Here is a 21,461-nt window from a genome sequence, read left to right on the forward strand (position 1 = left end):
TCTCAGCCTCTCCTGTGTCCCATCTCCGCCTCTCCCCATGTCCCATCTCAGCCTCTCCCTGTGTCCCATCTCAGCCTCTCCTGTGTCCCATCTCAGCCTCTCCTTGTGTCCCATCTCAGCCTCTCCTGTGTCCCATCTCCGCCTCTCCCCATGTCCCATCTCAGCCTCTCCTGTGTCCCATCTCCGCCTCTCCCCATGTCCCATCTCAGCCTCTCCTTGTGTCCCATCTCAGCCTCTCCTGTGTCCCATCTCCGCCTCTCCCCATGTCCCATCTCAGCCTCTCCCCGTGTCCCATCTCAGCCTCTCCTGTGTCCTGGGGAGGTAATAGTCAGTTATCCTGGTAAGGGATTATTTACAAATGTTCTTGGGGGGCTCTTTGGGTCCTTAGCTGCAAATAAGGCCTAAATTTACCTTAAAAATAACTTTTTTATATATGCATTACAGGAACTCTTGTTAGCCTGAGCATTTGTTTAATTCCAAGAGGGCAAGCCACCAGAATTCTGCCAATAAGTACTTTTGAGCCCATGACATTTTGCTGCTATTTGGACTTAGCGCTGCAGGGTCCTTTTCACGAGGCCCCCAAAACACACAACACTCTTGCGCAATTTAGAAACATGTTCAAGAAGAATCCAAGCACATTGCTGAGTCGGGTGTGCACATTTAAGTAACTTTGTGTGTGTTCTCACTTTGACATGGCTGTTTCAGTGCCTGACTCCTTGACACGATCACAAAGGTTTACCAGGATGTTTGCTTTATATGCTTGTTAGTCTCACCTGCTTGCCAGAAGAGGTCTGATTCTAATTTATACTTTAAATAGCAGAAGGATTCAAACAAAGCAGAAGTTGAAGAGATTATAGTCCATTCGTGGGGTAGAGCTTCATTACAACCTTGAGAATTTTGGGGTTCATTTTAGTGAAAGTATACAACCAAATATCCATCTCCTGGCCACGTTCTGTCAGCAATTCAACAACACCGGTCACCTGGCTCATATGGTGTCGCCGTTCTTGCTATTTCTGTCGGTATCATGTCACCAAGCAACATGTCATTTTCTTTCTGGACTGTTCCCGCGTGGCCATTGGTGATCCACAGGAGGTGTCACTTGTGTGTGTGTGTGTGTGTGTGTGTGTGTGTGTGAGGAGAGTTGTGTTCTGTTGCCCTCTTGCAGTTTTCCTCATTTAGTTCCTCAGGTCCTCTCCACTCTCAGTATTGCAAATTGTCACTGTCCCTCCCACTCAGATGCCCTGGCCGTCATATAGTCCAGTTCCTCAAAGCATTGATCAGCTTGAATAAGGGATGGTGAAAGAACGGAGCCCCGGCATACGCTTTCTTTGGTGGGACACTGTGGAGCATTCCCTTACTCTGATCAGAGGACTGCTTCTTGTTCTGGGAAGGGGTTCAGCATGGGCACAATGAAGTCTTCTCTGGTTCCTATTTTTCTAAATGTTATCCATGATTTGTTATCACCTACACAGTGACTACCTTTGTGTAGTCCAGGGTGTGGATGACACACCTGCCTACCATGAAAGGCACCGTTATTTATTCAGAGATGGTGCCTGTCTACTTTCTAGGCGCCAGAAGCTTTCTTCTTCCTCGTTTCTTTTATGAAATGATGGCGATTGGAAAAGACGACTAACAAAAAATCTCAAAGGAAAATAAAGCATTTCCTACATTAGTCCCTGGGGACGTGGGTGGTTTTGTGCTGGGATTCTTGCACTGCATGAGGAACAACCGAGTTGAATGCCCAGCCAAGGCCCCTCCAACATAATCATCCCTGGCCATTGCTTGTGCTTGCTATGTGGCTGTGCTGCTGATTGAGTTTTAACGGAGCTTCCAGACTGAGACAGACTAGAAAGAAAATCCTGATCATCTACTGCTGAAACCAGATCAGAACGCTCTCACTCTCTAAAGTTAGGATTCTTGGATTCTAAGCGGTTTCTGATTCTCGGCAGCTTCGTAAACGCTTGATTAAGGTACCTCCTTTTAAAAACCCACACTAGATTAAAGTGGTTTGTTTTGTTTTTAACTAGATAAAGCACTTCTTCCAGAAAAGGGGTAAATCTGGGGTCATCACTCCTTGTGCCTTTACATATCTGGGAAATCTTCTGACCTTGGATCATTCAAAACTCATCTTTATATGGCATCTCCCCCCCCCCCGCCCCCCAACAAAACAACTTAGAGGGGCAGGGAAAAGGAAGGTTTCAGAGCCAGCTCTCTCTGAGTTTGGATCTCGGTTTCTGTGGAGCGTTCTGGCCATGGGCGAGTTGCTGCTTCCCTTTCAGAGTTCCTGCACTACTCTTGGGGAAACCCTAACCCGGGCGTGGTTTTCCTTGAAGGACTGTGAGGACCTGATGCTCATGGCTGTGAAAGCACCAGGCTCCAAATGCCCAGTGTGCCCTGGGCCCCACATAACTGTCTTTCATTTTCCCTGGACGCCTTCCAGATTCCCCGCTGCTTCTCCTTCTACGGAAACCCGGGAAGGTGTGCTCTCTCCCTAATTACGGCATTGCTTCTCTTTCAGTGCCAACAATATGCCCAAGCAGGTCGAAGTGCGAATGCACGACAGCCACCTGATCTCTGAGGAGCCCAAGCACCGGAACCTGTGTCTGCGCTTGCGCGACAAGCTGGGGAGGAACCTGTTGCTCACGCTGACGGTGTTTGGTACGTGCCGGGCTGCCCGTCCCCTTGTCCTCCGGCCTCTCTTGGCTCTGTGGGAAGCAAGCCGGTTCACCGCAAAGGGAGCCATGTGCCTAAGGCCTCATTGGCGCCTCAGGGACTTCATCGTTCTCCTCGCGTGCCCCGGCCTTTTCTAGCCCTTCTGTGAGTGCTATTGGTTCTCAGATTGTAATAAGCTTGCTGGACATTCCGCAGTGGGCCAGTGGGTAGGAGGCCCTGGACTCTGTGTCCTCATGAAGGTTCTAGGTGATTCCAGGGCAGCAGATGAGCCCACCCATGGAGGTACATATCCGTATCCAGGATAAAGGCAACCACGGCGGGAAATTCTATTTTTAGAGAGCAGCCTGAGTTTAACCTGCTGTGAGCACCTCACTTCCATTCATCTAGCAAACTTTATAAACCGGGGGCCAGTTCACTGTCCCTCAGACCGTAGGAGGGCAGGACTATAGTTAAAAAAAAAACAATGAACAAATTCCTATGCACACTGCACATATCTTATTTTGAAGTAAAAAACCAAAACGAGGCAAAAACACCTGGTGAGTCAGATAAATGTCCTTGGTGGACCACAAGTGACCCACGGGCCATAGTTTGAGGACCCCTGATCTAGCACATCAGTTAAGGAGGTCAGTGTGGAATTGGCTTGTCTTGGTCACTTAGCCTGCCCCTGCCCTGTCTTGCAAATTTCCAGTCCTTCCTTTAGACTTCTGCCAGGCTCGGGATGCTCTGTCTCATGGCCTATTGGTAACAGCTGGGGCTTAAGTCTTAAACCAGTGTTTCATGAACAGGGAACAAATGGCATTTGCTTGTCATGACGACCACTCTCTGTCCTCTCAATCCCTCTCTTGTTACTCGGCACTCAGGCCATACAGAGAATTAATGAGCAATTCATTCCCCTACCCTACCCCACCCCACACGTCCCCTTTGTTCTGTGCTCTCTCCTGTGAGCCAGTCATCTTGCGTGCTTGTGGACTAGGAACCTGCCCCGGCTCATTTCACGTAATTAAAAGAAAAGCACAGACACAGGTAGGGTTTGCCAAGGGTAGCCCACGACATCAATGGATTTCATTCATCATCGATCTGGAGAATTTGGAGTTAGTTCTTCACCTGTAAAAGGAAAACACAACAAATCATATAAATCCCTCGGCATCCCCAGATGAACACCATGCTCTGTATCACCCAGACGTTCCCCCTCACTTACAGCCCATGGTACTATGACCTGGTTTGTGGGTTCCACGTGGGTCCCTTTTGCTGGCTACCCATTCAGAGAGACTTGAAGGTCTTCTTGTGGTGTGCAAAATGAAAGACTCTTGCCAGCATCTCCGCCCAAGTGGTACATTTTGAGAGATTCTCACTGATCTCCCACAGGACCAGCAAAGCGTAAGGGCATATGAAAGGACACGGGCCTTAAGGACAACGTTTACTGAGAAAGAGCCATGGGGGAAATGACAGGAATTCAAAGAAAATAAATGAAAAAAAGAAACTCACTAGCGTGACCACTCAAATGTTTCGGGGGCTGTTTTGTAAATCTGGCATGCATGACAAAGAAGGACACCCCGAGGCACCGTGCCATGTGGCTAGCCCGTGACCGGGAGGAGGAACGAAGTCTGTGGGTCATCTGTGCTGTGGGTCAATTAATCACTGATCGTCCTTGTGAGTCTGCAAGTGGACAGTACTTCTCGTGATGTTCTGAAAAGGCTCAGCACTTCCAGAATGTTCTCTCACTGGTCATTAAAATCAGCCCGTGTAATGGCATTTTTGTTGCATCTTATTCTTCAGCTGGTGCTAGAGGAAAAGACCCACGTCGTTGAAAAGGGTCCCAGAGCGATTGATGCAGATATCAGCAAACATATTTGTCCATGTTTTCTCCTCTACAGGCGTCATCCTGGGGGCACTATGTGGCGGGCTCCTTCGTTTGGCGTCTCCGATCCACCCTGATGTGGTTATGTTAATAGCCTTCCCAGGGGATATTCTCATGAGAATGCTAAAAATGCTCATTCTCCCCCTAATCATCTCCAGCTTAATCACAGGTAAGACTGCCTCACGGGAAACCCGGCCATAGGAGGTCATATACTTGCTTTGGTTTTTAGATTAGCATATAAACCTGAATTTAGTTGAAAGGGGGATTTCTCTTCGTTACCTGATTTGATGTGCAGGGAAGTGGAAGGTGAAAATAATGTGAGATTTGAAAGTAGCCTTATGCGTCAAGCTTCATGTTCACCTGTTCTTGACCGAAATACTTATTTGAAAGAATGTGTTGCCTTCCATGAGCTGACAGCAGTGGCTTCTTCCTCAGCAGATAACATTAGTTAATGGGTTTCTTAATTCGTTGTGACTTTGACACTAAGCTCTGAGGTAAGGCTGAGAAGCTGGACTTCACCATTGAGCTAGGGGACTTCAGGAGGTGAGGCTGTAGACTCCAAGACATTCACATAATGAGTCATTTGTTCAACAAGCTCAGAGCTGGTAGACCAGTAGTCTCGGAGACCAGACAGCGTCAAGGGGCCTCCAGTTTTGGGAACTCAGGAACTGAGTAGAAGTTCATCATTCCACCCCGATTGATGAGTGAGGCCATGCTTTCTTCTTCCGGGTCCCTCCTCTCTGAACAGATTGTACACCGACCAACCTGGAAAGGAACCCCAGCTGCCGTTCACCTAGACTTAGCCTTTAGGTCAGTGGTTCTCAACCTTCCTAATGCCGCGACCCTTTAATACAGTTCCTCATGTTGTGGTGACCCTCCAGCCATAAAATTATTTTGGTTGCTGCTTCATCACTGTCATTTTGCTACTGTTATGAATCGGGGGACCCCTGTGAAAGGGTTGTTCGACCCCCAAAGGGGTCGAGACCCACAGGTTGAGAATCACTGCTCTAGGGGGTAAGGTGGAGTGGGCCCTGTCAGCTGAATTCAGAAAACTTGCTGTTGATGACTTCCTCCTCCATCGCAGAAAGAACTGACCCTCGGCAAAGAGTTTGAGATCACTCTATGAAAAGCAGAAACGGAAACCAGGAAATGGAAACATTCAAGTGGGGGAGGCGGGAAACCCCATGGAGGCTGGAGTTTTTGTGACTTGCTTGGAATTTCCTCCAAGAATCACAGAACACCCTCCCCACCCCCCACGCTGTAGATGAGGTGCCCACCTTTGGCCGGGTGTTTTACATATGTGCCCTCCAACCCCTCCGAGAGGTTAGGGAGTGGGGTCTTCGCCACATGCTGGAGTGAAACGGGAGGGCTCTTGTGTTCAATCACCATCCTCAGACTTCCGAATTTCACCTTCACAATCAAAGGCACTGGCATCCGGTCGATGCCCACTCATAGCCACTCTACAGGAGAGGGCAGAACTGGCCCTGTGAGTTTCTGAGACTGTCACTCTTCCTGGGAGTAGAAAGCCCCTTTCTCCCGAGTGCTGGAGATTTCCAGCTGCTGGCCTGGCAGTTAGCAACCCCGCGTGTAACCACTGCACCACCAGGATTTCAACCACCGTGATCGAATCAAACATTTCGACATGACAGAACCATCCGCGTTTCATTGTCTAAAGTGAAGCATTGCCAAGTCATCACAAAGGGCTCAGAGAAACAAAAACGAACACCTACTAACACCATCCCTTCATAAAGCAAAGGATGCCCTAACACCCCAAACAGAAAGCACGCAATCGCAGAATCGAAAATGAAGTCGATCCGGTTTTATTTTAGCTCACTGCTACATGATATCAGGAGCTCTGGTGGTGTGGTGGGTTATGCACTGGGCTTCTAACTGCAAGGTCAGCAGTTCAAAACCACCAGCCACTCAGAGGGAGACAGAAGAGGCTTTCTCTCTCATCAAGAACCACCGTTCTGGAAACCCACAGGGGCCGTTCTCCCCTGTGCTACAGGGTTGACGTGAATAGGAATCAACACGATGGCTGTGAAGTCTGAGTTCGGATGGCACCTTAACCAAAGGTTGTCACGGGCCCGTTTGTGAACTAGGAACCAGAGGACCACCCCTAGCTTGCCTCCATTTTCTAAAGCTTCAAAATGTCCTTAGAAAACAGGACTGTAAACGGTGCGATTGATTATGTCTTCAAACACTAATGGCTATATGGATAATTAGTGGAATAGTACTATAATCGACCCTTCTGAATTTCCTTTCGATCCAGGGTTGTCAGGTCTAGATGCTAAAGCCAGTGGCCGCTTGGGGACAAGGGCCATGGTGTACTACATGTCCACCACCATCATCGCCGCTGTGCTGGGGGTCATCCTCGTCTTGGCCATCCACCCAGGGAACCCCAAACTCAAGAAGCAGCTGGGGCCTGGGACGAAGAACGACGAAGTGTCCAGCCTGGATGCCTTCTTGGACCTCATTAGAAATCTCTTCCCTGAAAATCTGGTCCAAGCCTGTTTCCAGCAGGTAATCCAAATCCTGATGCTCCTACCTCTTCAACCTTCTTAGTTATCAAGACAGTAATGTAGAGTATTTGGATGAGTGAGCTGTTTCCTTAATGTTTACTAATCTCTTGTATACATCACAGAAACAAAACCCCAAAACTCCTTTGTCAATGCATCCATTTTGGCTCATTGAGACCTTATAGGTTCCAAGACTGTAACTATTTATGGAAGAAGACTGCCATTCTCTCATGAAGTGGGTGATGGGTTTGAACTGCCAACCTTTCCATTAGCAGCTGAGTGCTTAACCACCATGCCACTGGGGCGCTTTGTACTTTGTCTAGCCAGGGGTTTATGAGGAGGCTGGAATAAGACCTTGGGATGGGAGTAGTTTAGGCTTTTTGAAAATACCTCCTCTCTTTTTACAGTTAGGTCCCTTACTGTCTCTTTGCTCTGGGCTCCTTCTTCTCCCTTTTGTCTCTTACCTCCCCCCTTGTCCCTGTGTCATCCAAGACACACGTCAATCACCCATGCACACAACCCTCAACGCCCAGTGGGTTCTGCCTCTCAGCCGCCTTGTGCAAGCATCTGTGGCTTGTTTTACAAACACGCATGGCCTGCAGAATCAGAATCGCCAAGCCTCTGGGGCTTAGGTGTTTTTTAATTTGTGGAAGAACTGCATACAGATTGTGAAGACTCTAAATCAGATGTGGTAACGGCTCTCATATCGGCGCCAGATGCACGGCACCCTTGTTGTACATGCAACACAAGGAAGCTTTACTCAGACCCATGTTGTCCTTGTGATCATCCGTGCGTTTGTGCGGCCAGAGACAATTCTGTCTTCATCCAGGGTTTCCAGGTGTACATGGCCAGGCCTTTCTTCCTCCGCTCACCTAGTTGGGAAGCTCCAGTGGAATCTTCCCCCTTTGGGTGACTCTGCTGGTATTTAAAGTAGAGGCAGCAGAGCTTCCAGCATCACAGCAACATGCAAACTACCAGAGCAAGATCAGCGAACAGACAGGTAGTGGTTGCAGTGTATAGCAGTGTCTGAGATACAGATTACAAGTCCCCACTTCCCTTCCCTAGAGCTACGCATGTGGAGAACGTTGCTCCTCCCCTATACCTCCGTCTACGTATCCATCTACAGGTGCATTATGTGTAGTTTTAAAGTCTTCGGTCCAAATGGTGCTACACAAGGCGCTGTGCTTGCTCCTGCGCTGCTTCCCTAAGCGTGTGTCCAAGCCCTCGCTGCCCGTTTCCCATCGTATGCATCACGGAGCGCTTCCAAGAAGGGACCGCTGTTCTGCCAGAGAGTTTATATTTCAAATTTGGCAGATGCTGCAAAAATGACCCTATAGAAATGTGTAACCAGGTACAAGCATGGGCATTAAATTAAAAAAACAAAATCTGTCCTTTAAAACAAACAAACAACCACTGGTAATTCTGCTGGCTGGAACTACCAAGTTAGCTGCTGAGACCCCGCTCCAGCCTGTTAGAACAGTTGAGGTGAGAATGCGCCTCCGGGCCCATGACCCTGGGGGGAGGTGAGGGTGGAATGCAGCTCAGAACCCACAAGCAAGTGGCTACTTGCAGTCATTTCCAGAGAAGAAGGGAAGGGGGAACCAGAGGAAATGTTGGCTGTGTTTTAAGATGCCCCCAAGACTCAATAGCTCACCACTGCTGAGTCCAAACCGCTCTGGGTTGGCTATGTTCTCCAGGACAAGCACCATCGTGGCGGTCCTTGTAGTATGAAGTCATCGTGAAAGAACTCCTTCTAGGCAGAGGAAATTGGATAGGGAGCAAAGAAACCAGACAAGTGTGTGCATGTGTGTGTGTGTTGCTTGCCCACCCCTGAGATGACTTGCTTAGAAAGATTCATTTTGAGGGACAAATAAAATTAGATGCCAAGGCGATTCTTAGCCCTTTGGAAGGAGTGTTGTGGAACAGAAGACTGGGGGCGCCCGGGCATAAAAGAGGACATGCCCAGTTCGAGCCGTTCTGCATGCAAGAAGGGCTTGCCAGTGGGCAAAACCCAAGAGCAGATGGGTCCTGGGAGCAGAGCAGATGCTCTGGTCTTGTCGTTAGCCGCTGGAGATCCTGTGTACACGAGGGGGACACCGCCTGGTCGTGCATCAGCCTCACCCTGTTCTTGCGTCTGGGCCCATGGCGGAGGCACTGTGTCAGCCCGTCTTATCAAGAGTCTTCTTCTTAGTTCCCCTCTACTTACTAAGCAGACGGTCCTTCTCCAGGGACTGCTCTCTCCCGATGACACTTTCAAAGTACTTAGGAAGCCATCCTTGCCTCGTACGGAGCCTTCTGGCCGCACTTGTGGCCTTGGTGGAGAGTTCTGGTGGTCCTGGCTCTACTCCCCTGTAGCAACTGCTATGTGGACACTGCCTATGACAGTGGCAGGGAAAACTGACCCCCTTCTGCTCTCTCCCTGTAGCCTTACCCTTCCACTGTCAAATGTTTATGGGGACCGAGCACTTCGTTCCCCAGCTGAGCCCGAGACTTTGGCCCTTTGGGTTAAGATAATCAAAGAAACAATATTTTAGAATTCCTTACCCCAAAGTGAAGGTGGAGAAGACAGTACATCAAGCTGAAAAGTGTCTTAAACTTGTGCAGCCCCTGGGCTGGAGGAGGTGCAGCTCTTACACAGTGTGACTTCACATCACCAGAGAGAAAGAGGAGGGGAGAGGTGCCCTCTGGGACGTGAAGCCGAGCTTAAAGTAATTTAAATCATCTCCCCAGGAAGGAGGCGCTTCCTGACCAAGGTCAGACACAGGGACATGAACAAGAAGGTATGTGGGGGCTGGCCTACCCAAATGACAGGCTTGGGTGAGGTTGGGCCCTGGTATCCCTGATTTTGGCAGCTTAAGGATGACTCTGAACGAAGGCCAGTTTTCCAAGTGAGCGTCTAAGAGCTGTGGACTCAGAGTATTTTCTCAGACCTCCTGGATAGTGACCTCACGGGTTCGCTGCTTCCAAGGAATTCAGCATCTATTCATTCACCCGATACTTGTGAGTACCTACTGGGTGCCAGCTCCCTGCAGGGCAGCAGGGGTGCCGCCACAGGGAATGAGATCTTGAGGGTCCCTGCCTGGGGTGCTGACCTTCATGGGAGTGAAGGAAAAGCATTCGGGGCAGGAGATGAACACACAAGGTTTACAGATTGATGTGAGTGTTCTGATGGCCAGGGACAGCGGCTAACTAGGGTGGTGCTTTGAGCAGAGACATTAAGGGGCCTGGACGAGCTAAACCGGGGGAGAAAAGGGTGAGGAGCCGACGTCGGCACACAACCCTTGCAGAGACAGAAGTATCCAGCCTGCTTAGAGGAGAGGAAGGAGGTCAGTGTGGGGGGAGCATTGGGCGTAAACAATGGCACAGCCTGAGCTTTGAGGGGTAACTGTCGACATGACAGGTCTAAAACATGTCGCCTTTATCCCTGCCCCTGGCAGTCATCACTTAGGTCTGTGAGGCAAGCCTTGGATTCTGTGGCATCGTCAGAATGGGTCTACAGCTGGCTCCTGGCCCCCTCCTTTCCTAGGAGCTTGGCCCTGTTATTCCCCAAAGCTTCCCTTATGGGCACTCCTGCTTGTCTCTTTATGCCAATATTGGCCCAGGCCAAGAGCCAGGGAGTCGCTCACTCACCCCCGGCATGACCTGTCTTCAGATTCCTCTCTCCCTGCACAAGTGCATGTGGCCAGGCTGGAACAGAGACTGCCTTGCCTCACCGCTGAGCCCCTCACCTCTCTCATTGTCCTTGGCTCACCATTGGCCCAGCTGTGGTAGGATTGGTTCATCTAGTTTAACATGCAGCATGGGTGGGGGAGAAAGCTCAACGTGGCCAGGCCATCAGAGTGGAAGTCCAGCTCTGGCTGGCTCTAGGATGCCCAACACATCATTTGATTTCTCTGTGTATCCGCATGAACATCTCTTCAGGCTTCACCTACTTGTTGCCTTTTACGTGATTCTGCATGCCTTCTCTTTTAACGGCAGTGGAAATGTTGCTTCCTGGGCTCAGAGGGGAGTTTCCCAGCATTCTGCTTGCAGGCTGCCTGGCACCTTTCAAAGTAAGATTACTTGCAGTTGTCAAGCATCCGCGGGTTCCTGGGAGGCCGTTTGCTCAGCCATGCCCAGGGAGCATGGAGGGAGGCGGGGCCTCACGGCCTTGGAGGAGCAGGCGACTTCCTACCTATGTGTAAATCAAACACCAGAGCACCTGCCTCTGGCATGACACCTGGGGGCAGCTGGCAACCGAATGCCCAGATGGAGATTCCCAGAGGTGCATGGCTCTGCCTAAGAGCCAGCAGGCAGGGAGGAGCCAAACAGATGGATGACGAGATGCCGGTCTCACCCCACTGCCAAGGCTCTTCTCCGCTTCTTGCTCAGACCCACGATCCGTCACAGGTGCCAGGAAGGGCCATCACGATGGCTCTCACGATTGGGAAGATGCCCCAAGTTAGACTACCTTGCTAAGGTCATTGGAAGGTAAGGAGAAGCCAGCCCTCCCCAAACTCCCTGGACAACGACTCTTGGAAGAAGGGCCTGGAAATCTCCTTCTGAAGACATCGTCGTCATTGAAAGCCCTATGTACGGAGCCCAGTTCTACTCTGACACGTGTGGAGTCTCCACAGCAACCTCACGCGCGAGCCGTGCTCCTGCTTTGCACTGGTTCACTAGTACGCCATTCTCAGTGAACTTGTAACAAACACCCTGTCGTTCATTCTCTTGTGATTTGGGCAGTTTGACCACGGTGTATTGTGTGTACTGGAAAAAGCAAACAACCCACCTTACTTTGGTTTGCATACATATATAAGACATCCTCGCACTTTCATCACCTTGTTTTGGCATTTCTTAACTCTTGTCAGTGGATGAGAAGCTTGGCCATCTATAAACAGCCAGGCCTTGGTTGACCTTTCAGAGACTAAGCCTCCTCTCTGTGCTTTCCAACCCTGTTGTTTTAACCAGATTCAAACCGTGACGAAGAAGGTCCTCGTGGCGCCTCAGTCGGAAGAGGCCAATGAGACGACCAACGCGCTCCTCTCCCTGCTGAACGGGACGGCGACCGAGGCCCCTGAGCAGACCCAGATGGCTGTCAAGAAGGGCCTGGAGTTCAAGAATGGGATGAATGTCTTAGGTAGGCGGCGGGACTTTGGTTTTCACCAGCTGCTCTGCAGGAGAGAGATGTGGCAGTCTGCTTTCGACAAGAATGACAGGCTCGGCAGCCCTCTGGGGGCAGGTCTGCTCTGTGCGTAGGCTCTCCGCTATGGGGAGTCAATATGAAGGGAGGATTTGGTGGGGTTGGTTTGGGGACTGAGGGCTGAGGAATTGGGGAAGAGAGATAAGACCGAAGGAAGGTCATGAAAGGTCAGGGCAGCTAGAGGTCTGGGCATGTTCATTGACTTCCTGCGGGAGGGTGGTAAGGCACTTTCTCTTGCTGCCTAGTCGTCTGTGTGACCCATGACATCATCTCTTGTTGAGCTGCCCTTCTGAGTCATGGTCGCGCCGGGTGGGGAGGCACCGTCCCTGCTCTCGCTGTCTGCGGCCCGCTGGAGTGTTGTCCAACGGAAACCTCTTGGACTGTGTGCCTCCAGGAGCCTCAGAGATTCTTTTAGGGTCCCTGGGGGATTCCAAGGTGCCCTCTCCCCTGGCCTGGACCTTCCGCAGCCTGTCATCCTAGACATGTTTTGGACTCTACAGTCTCTAGACCTGCAAGACACTCGAGGGAACCCTTGTGTCTGCAGCGATTACAAGTTTGGCTGCTAAGGTCTGAGGTCGGTGGTTTGAACCCAGGAGCCACTTCCTGAGAACAAGACGTGACAGTCTACTTCTGCAAAGATTACAGCAGAGGCAAGTCCACGCGACAGTTCTCTCCTGTCCTGTCCTGTAATTGAACTCACGGCCCTCGAGTCTATGCTGGATAGAACTGCCCCTGGAAATGTCAGAGATTGTAACTGTTTATGGGAGGAAAAAGCCCCAGCTTTTCCCCCTTGGAGTGGCTGGTGGTTTGGAACTGCTTACCATGAGAACTGCAGCCCAGTGTGTAACCACTCTGCTACCAGCATTGTCCTATATGAATTGGAACTGACGGCTTTTTGGAGTATGGAGCTCTTATTGGCTGTTTGACCTCCCAGGAAAATAAAATGGTTCCACTCTTTGAGCCTCATTTCTTAAATGAGAGTGGTTGGCAGCTACCGTGTTGGTTGTCGTGATGTGTAAATGTGATTGCACACATAGAGCATGGCGTGGTGTGTCCCGTAGGCTCCATTCCTGCAAGTCACGGTTAATTGAAAGTGGAGGGAAAGCTGAGGAACTCCGTGAGAAGACACCACCTACAGAGACTCCCTGTCATGTGGCTCCACCTGGCCCACTATCTCCCTCCTTAGCCCGAGTCCACTCCCCACCATAACCTGCCCTCTCGGGAGCGAGGCTGGTATCCCAAGTGACACTGGCTGTATGCTAGGAGAAATGGGGAATCTGGATGGAAGATAGTGATTCACTCCAGTATTGAGTTGAAAGACATTTAGAAATGGGTCAGCTAGTGGTGTTACCGCTAGTTGCCTATCTAAAAAATCACATGCCTTTATCTCCTGACTAGCCAGGGTTGCCAGATCAAATCTAGAACACTCACGCAATGGTGAATTTTAGTTAGCAGGAGGGTTATTTTCAATGAAACTAGGTCTCCATCAGTCAGAAGTCAACTCAATGCAACTGTTTTGGGTTTTTTCTGAGGTCCAAAATCTTGCACTAGATAGACTTATCCTTAAAAAAAAAAGTTATTTATCTAAACCAGATGAACTTGGGGGTCCATGTTTGTAGGTGTTCATTAAACTTGCCACTTGTACTGCTCACCAAGTTAGAAAAGCAGAGAGACAGAGGTGAGACGCAGGCTGACTCCGCTGCAGAACTCTGCACCCCCTTCCCCTTGAGTTTTCCCTGACAGGAAGCAAGTTCAGGTAAATGAGACTGAGGGAGGGCATAACTGGCTAGGTTTCCAGGCAACTGGAGAGCAATAAACATTGTTGACAATCAGAAGGAAGTTAGAGGAAGAAGGGAAGAGGGGAAAGTAGTGAAAGTTCCTCAGCGAAGCAGCCTTTGCCGATGTCCTCCGCCTTCCTCCAGGGCAGCTCCTCAGTCCATCTGCCCAGATCTCCTTGACCCTCAGGACGCCCGACTCCTCCTGCTCTCTTGTGGTAGGTGGGGCGTCGCTCGGAGACCCACAGTCTTGTGCACCTTCTGGAGTTGGTTGGGGTCGTGAGTCAGGGGGCCAAAGCGTTGGAAAGAATCATCCTTTCCTGGCTGTTCTCAGAGTCTCCGTATATTCTGGGAAGTCACATGACTTTTGTCCATCCTGGGGAGTTTCAACACAGCTCATCACTCTTTCAACCCCCGTGACCAAGTCTAAGAGAGCTTTGCCCAGTGACACACCCCCAGCCCAGCGAGTGGGCTCAGTTAAGCAATGTTTACAGGAAGAACTAACCCAATTGCCCATGTTGACAAGTTGGGTTTTCATCCAAATGCAGATCCAAACTCTAGAGAGCCAAGGGAAAGTAGACTGTTGAGAAATTTCCCATTTGCAAATTATGGCTGGAGCGAAGGTTCTTTCTATGGTCTTCCAAGGACAGAGAGAGTGCCTGTAATTTTTTTTTTTTTGGACTTTGAAAAGTCCCAAGATTAAAGCATTGCAGCAAGTGAAGCTAAAACCCATTCGTTCTGCTTTAAGGACCCCTTTTCAGCTACAAGGTCTTCAGACCCACCTGTGGTTCCCACCCTAGCCCAGTCTGCTAGATCAGCCTGTGAGAAACTGCTCCCTGAAAGCCATGGTTCTCCGATGCTGTAGCTATGACCAGTTCCTGCAAACCGACAAGGGGCTTGAACCACAGCTCCTCAGAGCTGTCCTGCCATGGATCAGGACCGACCCTGGAGGTGGGGCTGGGGCTGGATTTAGATGGAAGTCCATGATGCTCTCCAAGGGGGAAAGAGAGCTGAGAATGGCCAGGAGCTAGCAAAATCTGATAGTAAAATGAATGTTCTTGCATCATGACCCTGAAAATAATAAATAAATGAAAACAGATTCTAACCATTTTGACCAAGCAAAGAATTAGGGTAGATTAATAAACTCTAGGTTAAAAAAAACTGGGTTAAAATTGAGGTCTCTCAAATCATTTTGGATTTTTAAAAATTTCTTTCACTGTTGTTTTTCTTAAAAACATTCTTCCACCCCCCTGTGTTTGGCAGGTAAGAGTACAGAATTAACTTTATATTTGGGCTGTTTCTGGAGTGAATGTTCGTTAGCCATCAGTTGATGGGGCTAGCACAAAATGAATACGTTTGTAGCCTGGAGTGGACCATGCTGGCTCATTGGTCGATGCTTTTCCAGTGTAGACAAGCCCTGGTGGCTTAGACATTGGCCTACAAGTTGCAAGACTAGTGGTTCAACCCCACCAGCCACTCTGTAGAAGGAATTTGAGGCTGTCTGTTCCCATAAGGATGTGCAGCCTCGGAAAGCCTGTGTAGGGTGCTGTGAGTTGGAATATACTCAGTGGGTTTGGGGGCTTGTGTTATTCCAACAGAGAGTCCTAGGATTCAGAAAGACACCATGGGAGTCCAGTCGTTATGCCCTCAGCTACTAACCTCAGCTGCCCCCGTGCAAGACAGGTGTGGCCGCGTGCTTCTGTCCCGACACGCAGCCCTGGCAGCGCTGTGACACAGCACTACCCTGTCTTGTCGGCTCTCTAGGAGTCCAGAGCAACTTGAGGGCCATGGATTGACTCAGGGCAAGTCTTTTATTACCCTGTAGGCTCCAAAGTTTGCATAAGAATCCCCAAGGTCCAACAAGCCGTTCCCCAGTGCATAAACCTAGTCTGTTTGGGCCGGGATTTCTTGAGTGATGAAGGGCGAGAAGATGTTTTTGTTGGACTATAAGCAAAGTCCTTTTCCTAAAGGAGCTGACACTGCTTGGCATTCTCCTTGCTGGCGTGAGAAGGGTTTCATCACTACCCAGGGGGAAACGCGCTTCCAAGGTGTACTTTTCTCTCTCCAGGCCCTAATCCGCAGGGTGGCGTGGGGCGGGAACACCAGCTGCACACACACGTGGGTGCTGACAAGCAAGGGAGGAGAGGCACGTCTGTTATAACGTGGCTTTCTGTGTGATGTGATTCACCCAACAGGCCTCATAGGGTTTTTCATCGCCTTTGGCATTGCCATGGGGAAGATGGGCGAGCAGGCCAAGCTGATGGTGGAATTCTTCAACATTTTGAACGAGATTGTGATGAAGTTAGTGATCATGATTATGTGGTAAGTGGACTCGCTCCGGCTCATTGGGTGGGATTGTGAGAAGGCCTTTGGGTCCCCAGAGAAAATGATGAACAAAGACTAAGCAACAAGCTCTGTGGAAAGACTTCAAGAAAGGGATGAGAGCTTCCCCCACCCCCTGCTTTTTTTTTTTGAGCAGGGAATTGGGGGTGGGCAGCAGTGAGGCATCTCTTAGAACAGGGATTAGCAAGCTACTACTCCTGTGTGGCCTGTGGGTTGAGAATGATCGTTTACATGGCTGATAAAATAAACACAAACAAGACACTTGCAAATCTTCTGCAATGCACATCCCAGTGTCCATAAATAAAGTTTTATCGGAACACCCATTTGTTTACATATTAACGGCGATGGCTTTCACGTGGCAGTGGCAGAGACGAGTGGTGTGGCAAAGGCAGTTCAGCCCACAGAGCCGGCTGTGACCGAAGCCCCCGGGCTGAAGGAAAGAAGAGGTGACTTGGAAGTCTAACCTGTAATATGGACTCTGAGCAATAGCAGGAGACAGGGAGCTGAGCCCAGGATACCAAGGAAAGGGCATGGCTGTGTGTGTGTGTGTGTGTGTGTGTGTGTATGTGCGTGTGTGTGTGTGTGAGAGAGAGAGAAAGAGAGAGAGAGAGAGAGAGAGAGAGAGAGAGAGAGAGAGAGAGAGAGAGAGAGAACGAACCATGGGGCTCATGGTCTGGTATCCCCAAGAGATGGCTCTTCGACCTGGGTTCCTCACATCAAAGGGAGGAAAGCTAGTTCTTAGGCCATGAATGGACCAGTGACATGGCGGAGGATGTGCTGGAACTGGAACTTGCCCTGAGAAATCTACTCTCACTCCCGACCCACAGAGGAGAGAAAACTCAGCTCCCAGGACACCAAACCTCAATTCTTTTAGCATCGTCCAGACAAGAATAATCACAGCAGTGACCGCTGACGGTTGTCCTTGTCCTTGCCAAGCCCCAGGACAGGTGCTAAATACCTATGAAGCCTGGTCCCCACAACCCTGCCAGGCTGGTGCTGGGATTCCCATTTTACAGAACGGGCAACGGAGGCTCATGGAGGTCGTTGGCATGCCAATGATTATATACAGCTAGGGTGGTGGGAGGGGTGGGATTGGAATTCACATCGATATCCAAATCTCTGATACGTGTGTGGCTGGGGGGTTCTGTCTGGCTCCTGGGCACAGAGCTGACTCTGCTTCCTACTGTGTGTGTATAGTTAGTGGTTCTTGGATGCAGGCTGACCCAGGAGGGCACAAGTGCCCACTCCTTCAGCGAGGGAGCTGGACTGCGGTTAGTCATTGAGACCTTCCAGTGACCTTCAGCTTTCAGACACAGCTTCATATAGGCATTTGTTACAGGCCCCTAGGAGGGTCTTCTTTGAGTGGAAATACAATAACCCAGTCTGAACCCATGCCACAATGCTGGCTTATTCCCACAAGAACTCGGAGTCACTTATTCTGCATTTCTACATGCTCCACCCACTTCCTCCCCCCGACTTGCCCCAAGTCCTCTTCCATTCAGGTGCCTTACATTGAAATCCTAGCTTTGTTCTCTATGCTTCCTTCTCTTGTCCTTAGCCCTCACCTCAAGGGGACCTGGTGGCTCAGAAATTAAGCACCTGCCTACTAACGGAAAGACTGGCACTTTGAAGCTACCCAAGACTCTCAGGCTCCCCAAAAGGTTGAAGCCTAGGAAACCTGTGAGGCCTCTCTACTCAGTCACATGGGGGTGCGACGGGTTGAAAATCGACTTAGCAGCACCTAACGATGACAGCCCCCTCCTCAGAGGGGCGCAAACCTGTTCTTGGCATCTTTTTTATCTCCACAGGATCAAGCAGAGCAATATGTCGGCAGCAAAGTCTAAGACTCCAGGAATGGGCGGCCCAGCGGCAGGCCCCAGGATCTAGGAAATGTTCCGTATGGTTTTATGAGCCAGGTCCACTAGACCTGGTGTATTGGTTTCTTAAGGCTCTTGTAACAAAAGGCCATCACGTAGGTGGTTTATCAGAAATTCATTGTCCCCCACTTCTGAACTCTGGGAGCCCAAAGTTGGAGCACCGTCTCCTCCCTGTTGGCTCGAGAGTCTTGATCGGTGCTTCGCAAAGTGGATTATACACAGAGATTAAAATTAGTGTGTGTGTCAAAATATGGTCTTTCTAAACATCTGTGTCAGAATATGGCTCTTTAAAGGAAGGATCCCAGGGAAGCGATGTCTTTTGTTATTGTTAGTATCTCGACTCTCCAGTTTTCTGAATATTTCTTTTGTGAGATGAGTTAAGGTCACATAGTGGACTGTAGGAAGGATTTTCAACGTTCTTCAGAGCCCTTCTGAAGGAAGGAGACTGCCGAGGATGTAAACATAGGAATACACATCGCAGAATTGGCCTGTTGTTATGAAACAATGGGATCTGCTGGAATTTCTAGGAGAGAGTATATCGCTGTTCGAACGGTGCAGTGCCTTCGTGGTGGACAGCGGTTGTGTGAATAAAATGTACCAGTCCTGTCCTTCACCCATACCAACCTCAGGAGCCCTCGCTGGGAAAGGAGTCTTTGAGATGATCGTGGAATAGAGCGTTGCCTCCCTTGTCCTCAGCAGTAGGGCGTGGTAGGGACCAAGAAGTTTCCAGTCATTGACTCCAGAATTCATGGGGAGTTAGCCTCCTCTCCCTGGAGATCAAGAGCAATTTCTGGCAGCTCTTTCATTGCCCGGTGCTGTCACTCAGGGCATATTGGGGGTGGGGGTGGGTGGACCACACCGGTGACACTGTCAGAGGGGACGACACCAGAATGACTGTCTATAAAGTTTCTGTGCATTTTTTCGACAGGTTTTTTTTTGGGGGGGGCGGGGTGAAGCTCACCCCTGTAGTTAGAACAACAAAAACATTTTTCATAAGCCCAGCTTATCTGTGTGTCAATACAGTGATAAGGCTGAAACTCTGTGTTAATTTACTTTTTGGCCCTTTGAATGCGTCTGCTTTGAGCCGTCAGCGTTACCTAGTTACAGCGAGACTTTGAATCACTCGCTTTCAACTGCACACTTCCTACAAGCATGCCCTGTTGTTTCGCTGCTGCCGCCAGCGGTTTTATAACCGCCGACTGGGTTTAGTTGTGTGGTGTTTCAGGTACAATGTCATAGTCATTCGTATTTGTGAACCAGTCACTTTGTTGAGAATGGAGAAGGTAGTGAAAATTATTTAAAAGGCTTCCACTCAGTTACTAATCCTATTGGAGCTAGAGATGATGTAACCCAGTGTGGGAAGATCTCACAAAATTATTTTGTGCTTCGGAATCATATAATCCATGAAATACTGAAGCTAAGCACTTGACCTTATATTTATCACATAGTATTCTATGATCAAAATGGGTCATAAGCATTGCTCAAGATTCTGCATGGCCTCATGTGGGAGGCATTCCAATGAGGTCGGGTGGCACCATGACTTACCACACTGAGCATCACCGACCCTAGTGACACTCTTATCACTACCGAGGCAGTCAGGGAGGTGATGTGTGACGGGAGACGATCATTCTACACTCCACAGTTCTTTCATTCTTTAGCTGCCTTGTCACCATCAGTATTTGCTAACCATGCAGAAGAGAAATTTCTGGGTAAAACAGCCAGCCACTTATCAACTGACATTTAAAAGCCTAAATAATCATGCTTTTTTTTAACCTTCTTTTATTTTTAAATGTGTTTGAAAGATTCGTGATTGTGTTAGTCTGGGTAAACTAGAGAAACAAATCCACAGAAACTCAGGTTCCTTGACTTGCAGATGTACCTCCCATGGCCGTCCTTGCTGTACCAGTCAGCCTCTCTGTGTCCCTCTCTTCTACAGGGCACCATTCAGATTGGGTTAGGACTCACCGTGTTCTAGTCTGACCTCGTGTTAATTTAAATATATATATATATATGAGTTTAATATAAAGGGTAAGTGTACATTAAGAAAGCATCCCAATCCAGTACTGTCCAAACCCATAAGGCCAACATTAACCCATATGTCCTTAGCACTGATCTACAATGTCCTCCTCCATCTCACAAAACACACGCAATGATGCCGACTGCAGGAGGAAAGCCAAACCAGTGAGTGTGTAAGCATCTCAGTGCTGACAGGGGTCTCCACACAGCTGCTCCAGCACCCAGGGCTGCATCAGGGTAGGTCCATGTGGCTTCTCCTCAGGGATGTTTTGCTGAAAGTGAGCCTTGCCAGCTGAAGCAGGGACCTGGCCAAGGCAGCTGCACCCTGGTGTGATCATCAGAAAGCAAGAGACCCAAGAACTAGAAAGGCAAGACTCACTGAGCCATTTATCTCCCCGCCCTTCAAATAATCTCCCACGTGTGTTTATCAGCCAGGTTGGCACAATAAACCTTAACTCAGTGATCATAAAAATACAACATGGAAGAGCTGATAATGATCATTATTACTAAATGTAATTAAGACTTAGTACTGTCTTTTTTTTAGATCATTTTATTGCGGGCTCTTACAACTTTTGTTACAATCCATACATCAATTGTATCAAAAATATTAGTACATATTCTCCATCGTTCATTTCTAGACATTTACTGTCCATTGAGTCCTTGGGATCAGCTACTCTTCCCCCCTCAACCCTGTGGCCCCTTGATAGATTATAGATCATTAATTATTTTCAAATCTCTCACTGACCACTGTCTCCCTTCCCCTCTGGTTTCTGTTGTTCTTCCCCCCTGGGTGGGGGTGTGTGGTTATGTGCCATTCATTGAGATTGGTGCCCCCTTCCCTCCCCAACTCTCCACCCCCTTCTCCTTCTCCTTTTTATATCTCTATTCCCATTCCTGTTCCTGGCTTCCATAAGTAATGTCTTTAAATTCTCAGGCTCAGTGCCATTGCAATGACATGTATTAGCTCATTTATTATTAAAGGACTAATAATGATTAAAGCCTTATGATTCGAAAGATCCCTGGAGGGTCCAAGAGGTTTATAGTTGGCTGCAAACCTAAAGGTTGGTAGTCTGAACCCACTCAGGTCGGGTGATCTATTTCTATACAGATTACAGACAAGAAAACTCTACAGACTTTTGCCCTGAAGCCCTTAGGAATGCAGGGGCTAGCAATGAGTCAGACAAACACGAATTTGTGAAGTTTAGGGTATTATTAGAC

The 21,461-nt window shown here is 49.2% G+C and overlaps 1 protein-coding gene across 2 annotated transcripts in view; it reads left to right on the top strand.

Moving 5' to 3' along the window:
• The first annotated feature begins 2,522 nt into the window (after window positions 1-2,522).
• SLC1A2 (solute carrier family 1 member 2) overlaps window positions 2,523-21,461 on the top strand; it is a 50,264-nt gene continuing 31,325 nt past the window's right edge. The window contains exons 1-5 of one of the 2 annotated variants that reach the window (XM_075548368.1): window positions 2,523-2,658; window positions 4,548-4,700; window positions 6,804-7,054; window positions 12,001-12,169; window positions 16,203-16,329. In XM_075548368.1, coding sequence (XP_075404483.1) covers window positions 2,529-2,658; window positions 4,548-4,700; window positions 6,804-7,054; window positions 12,001-12,169; window positions 16,203-16,329 — 830 coding nt within the window. In that variant the 5' untranslated portion in view covers window positions 2,523-2,528. The remainder of the gene's footprint in view (window positions 2,659-4,547; window positions 4,701-6,803; window positions 7,055-12,000; window positions 12,170-16,202; window positions 16,330-21,461) is intronic. The other variant, XM_075548369.1, reaches the window with a different exon arrangement.

The sequence above is a fragment of the Tenrec ecaudatus genome, chromosome 4 (assembly GCF_050624435.1).
Source record: "Tenrec ecaudatus isolate mTenEca1 chromosome 4, mTenEca1.hap1, whole genome shotgun sequence".
Lineage (NCBI taxonomy): Eukaryota > Metazoa > Chordata > Mammalia > Afrosoricida > Tenrecidae > Tenrec > Tenrec ecaudatus.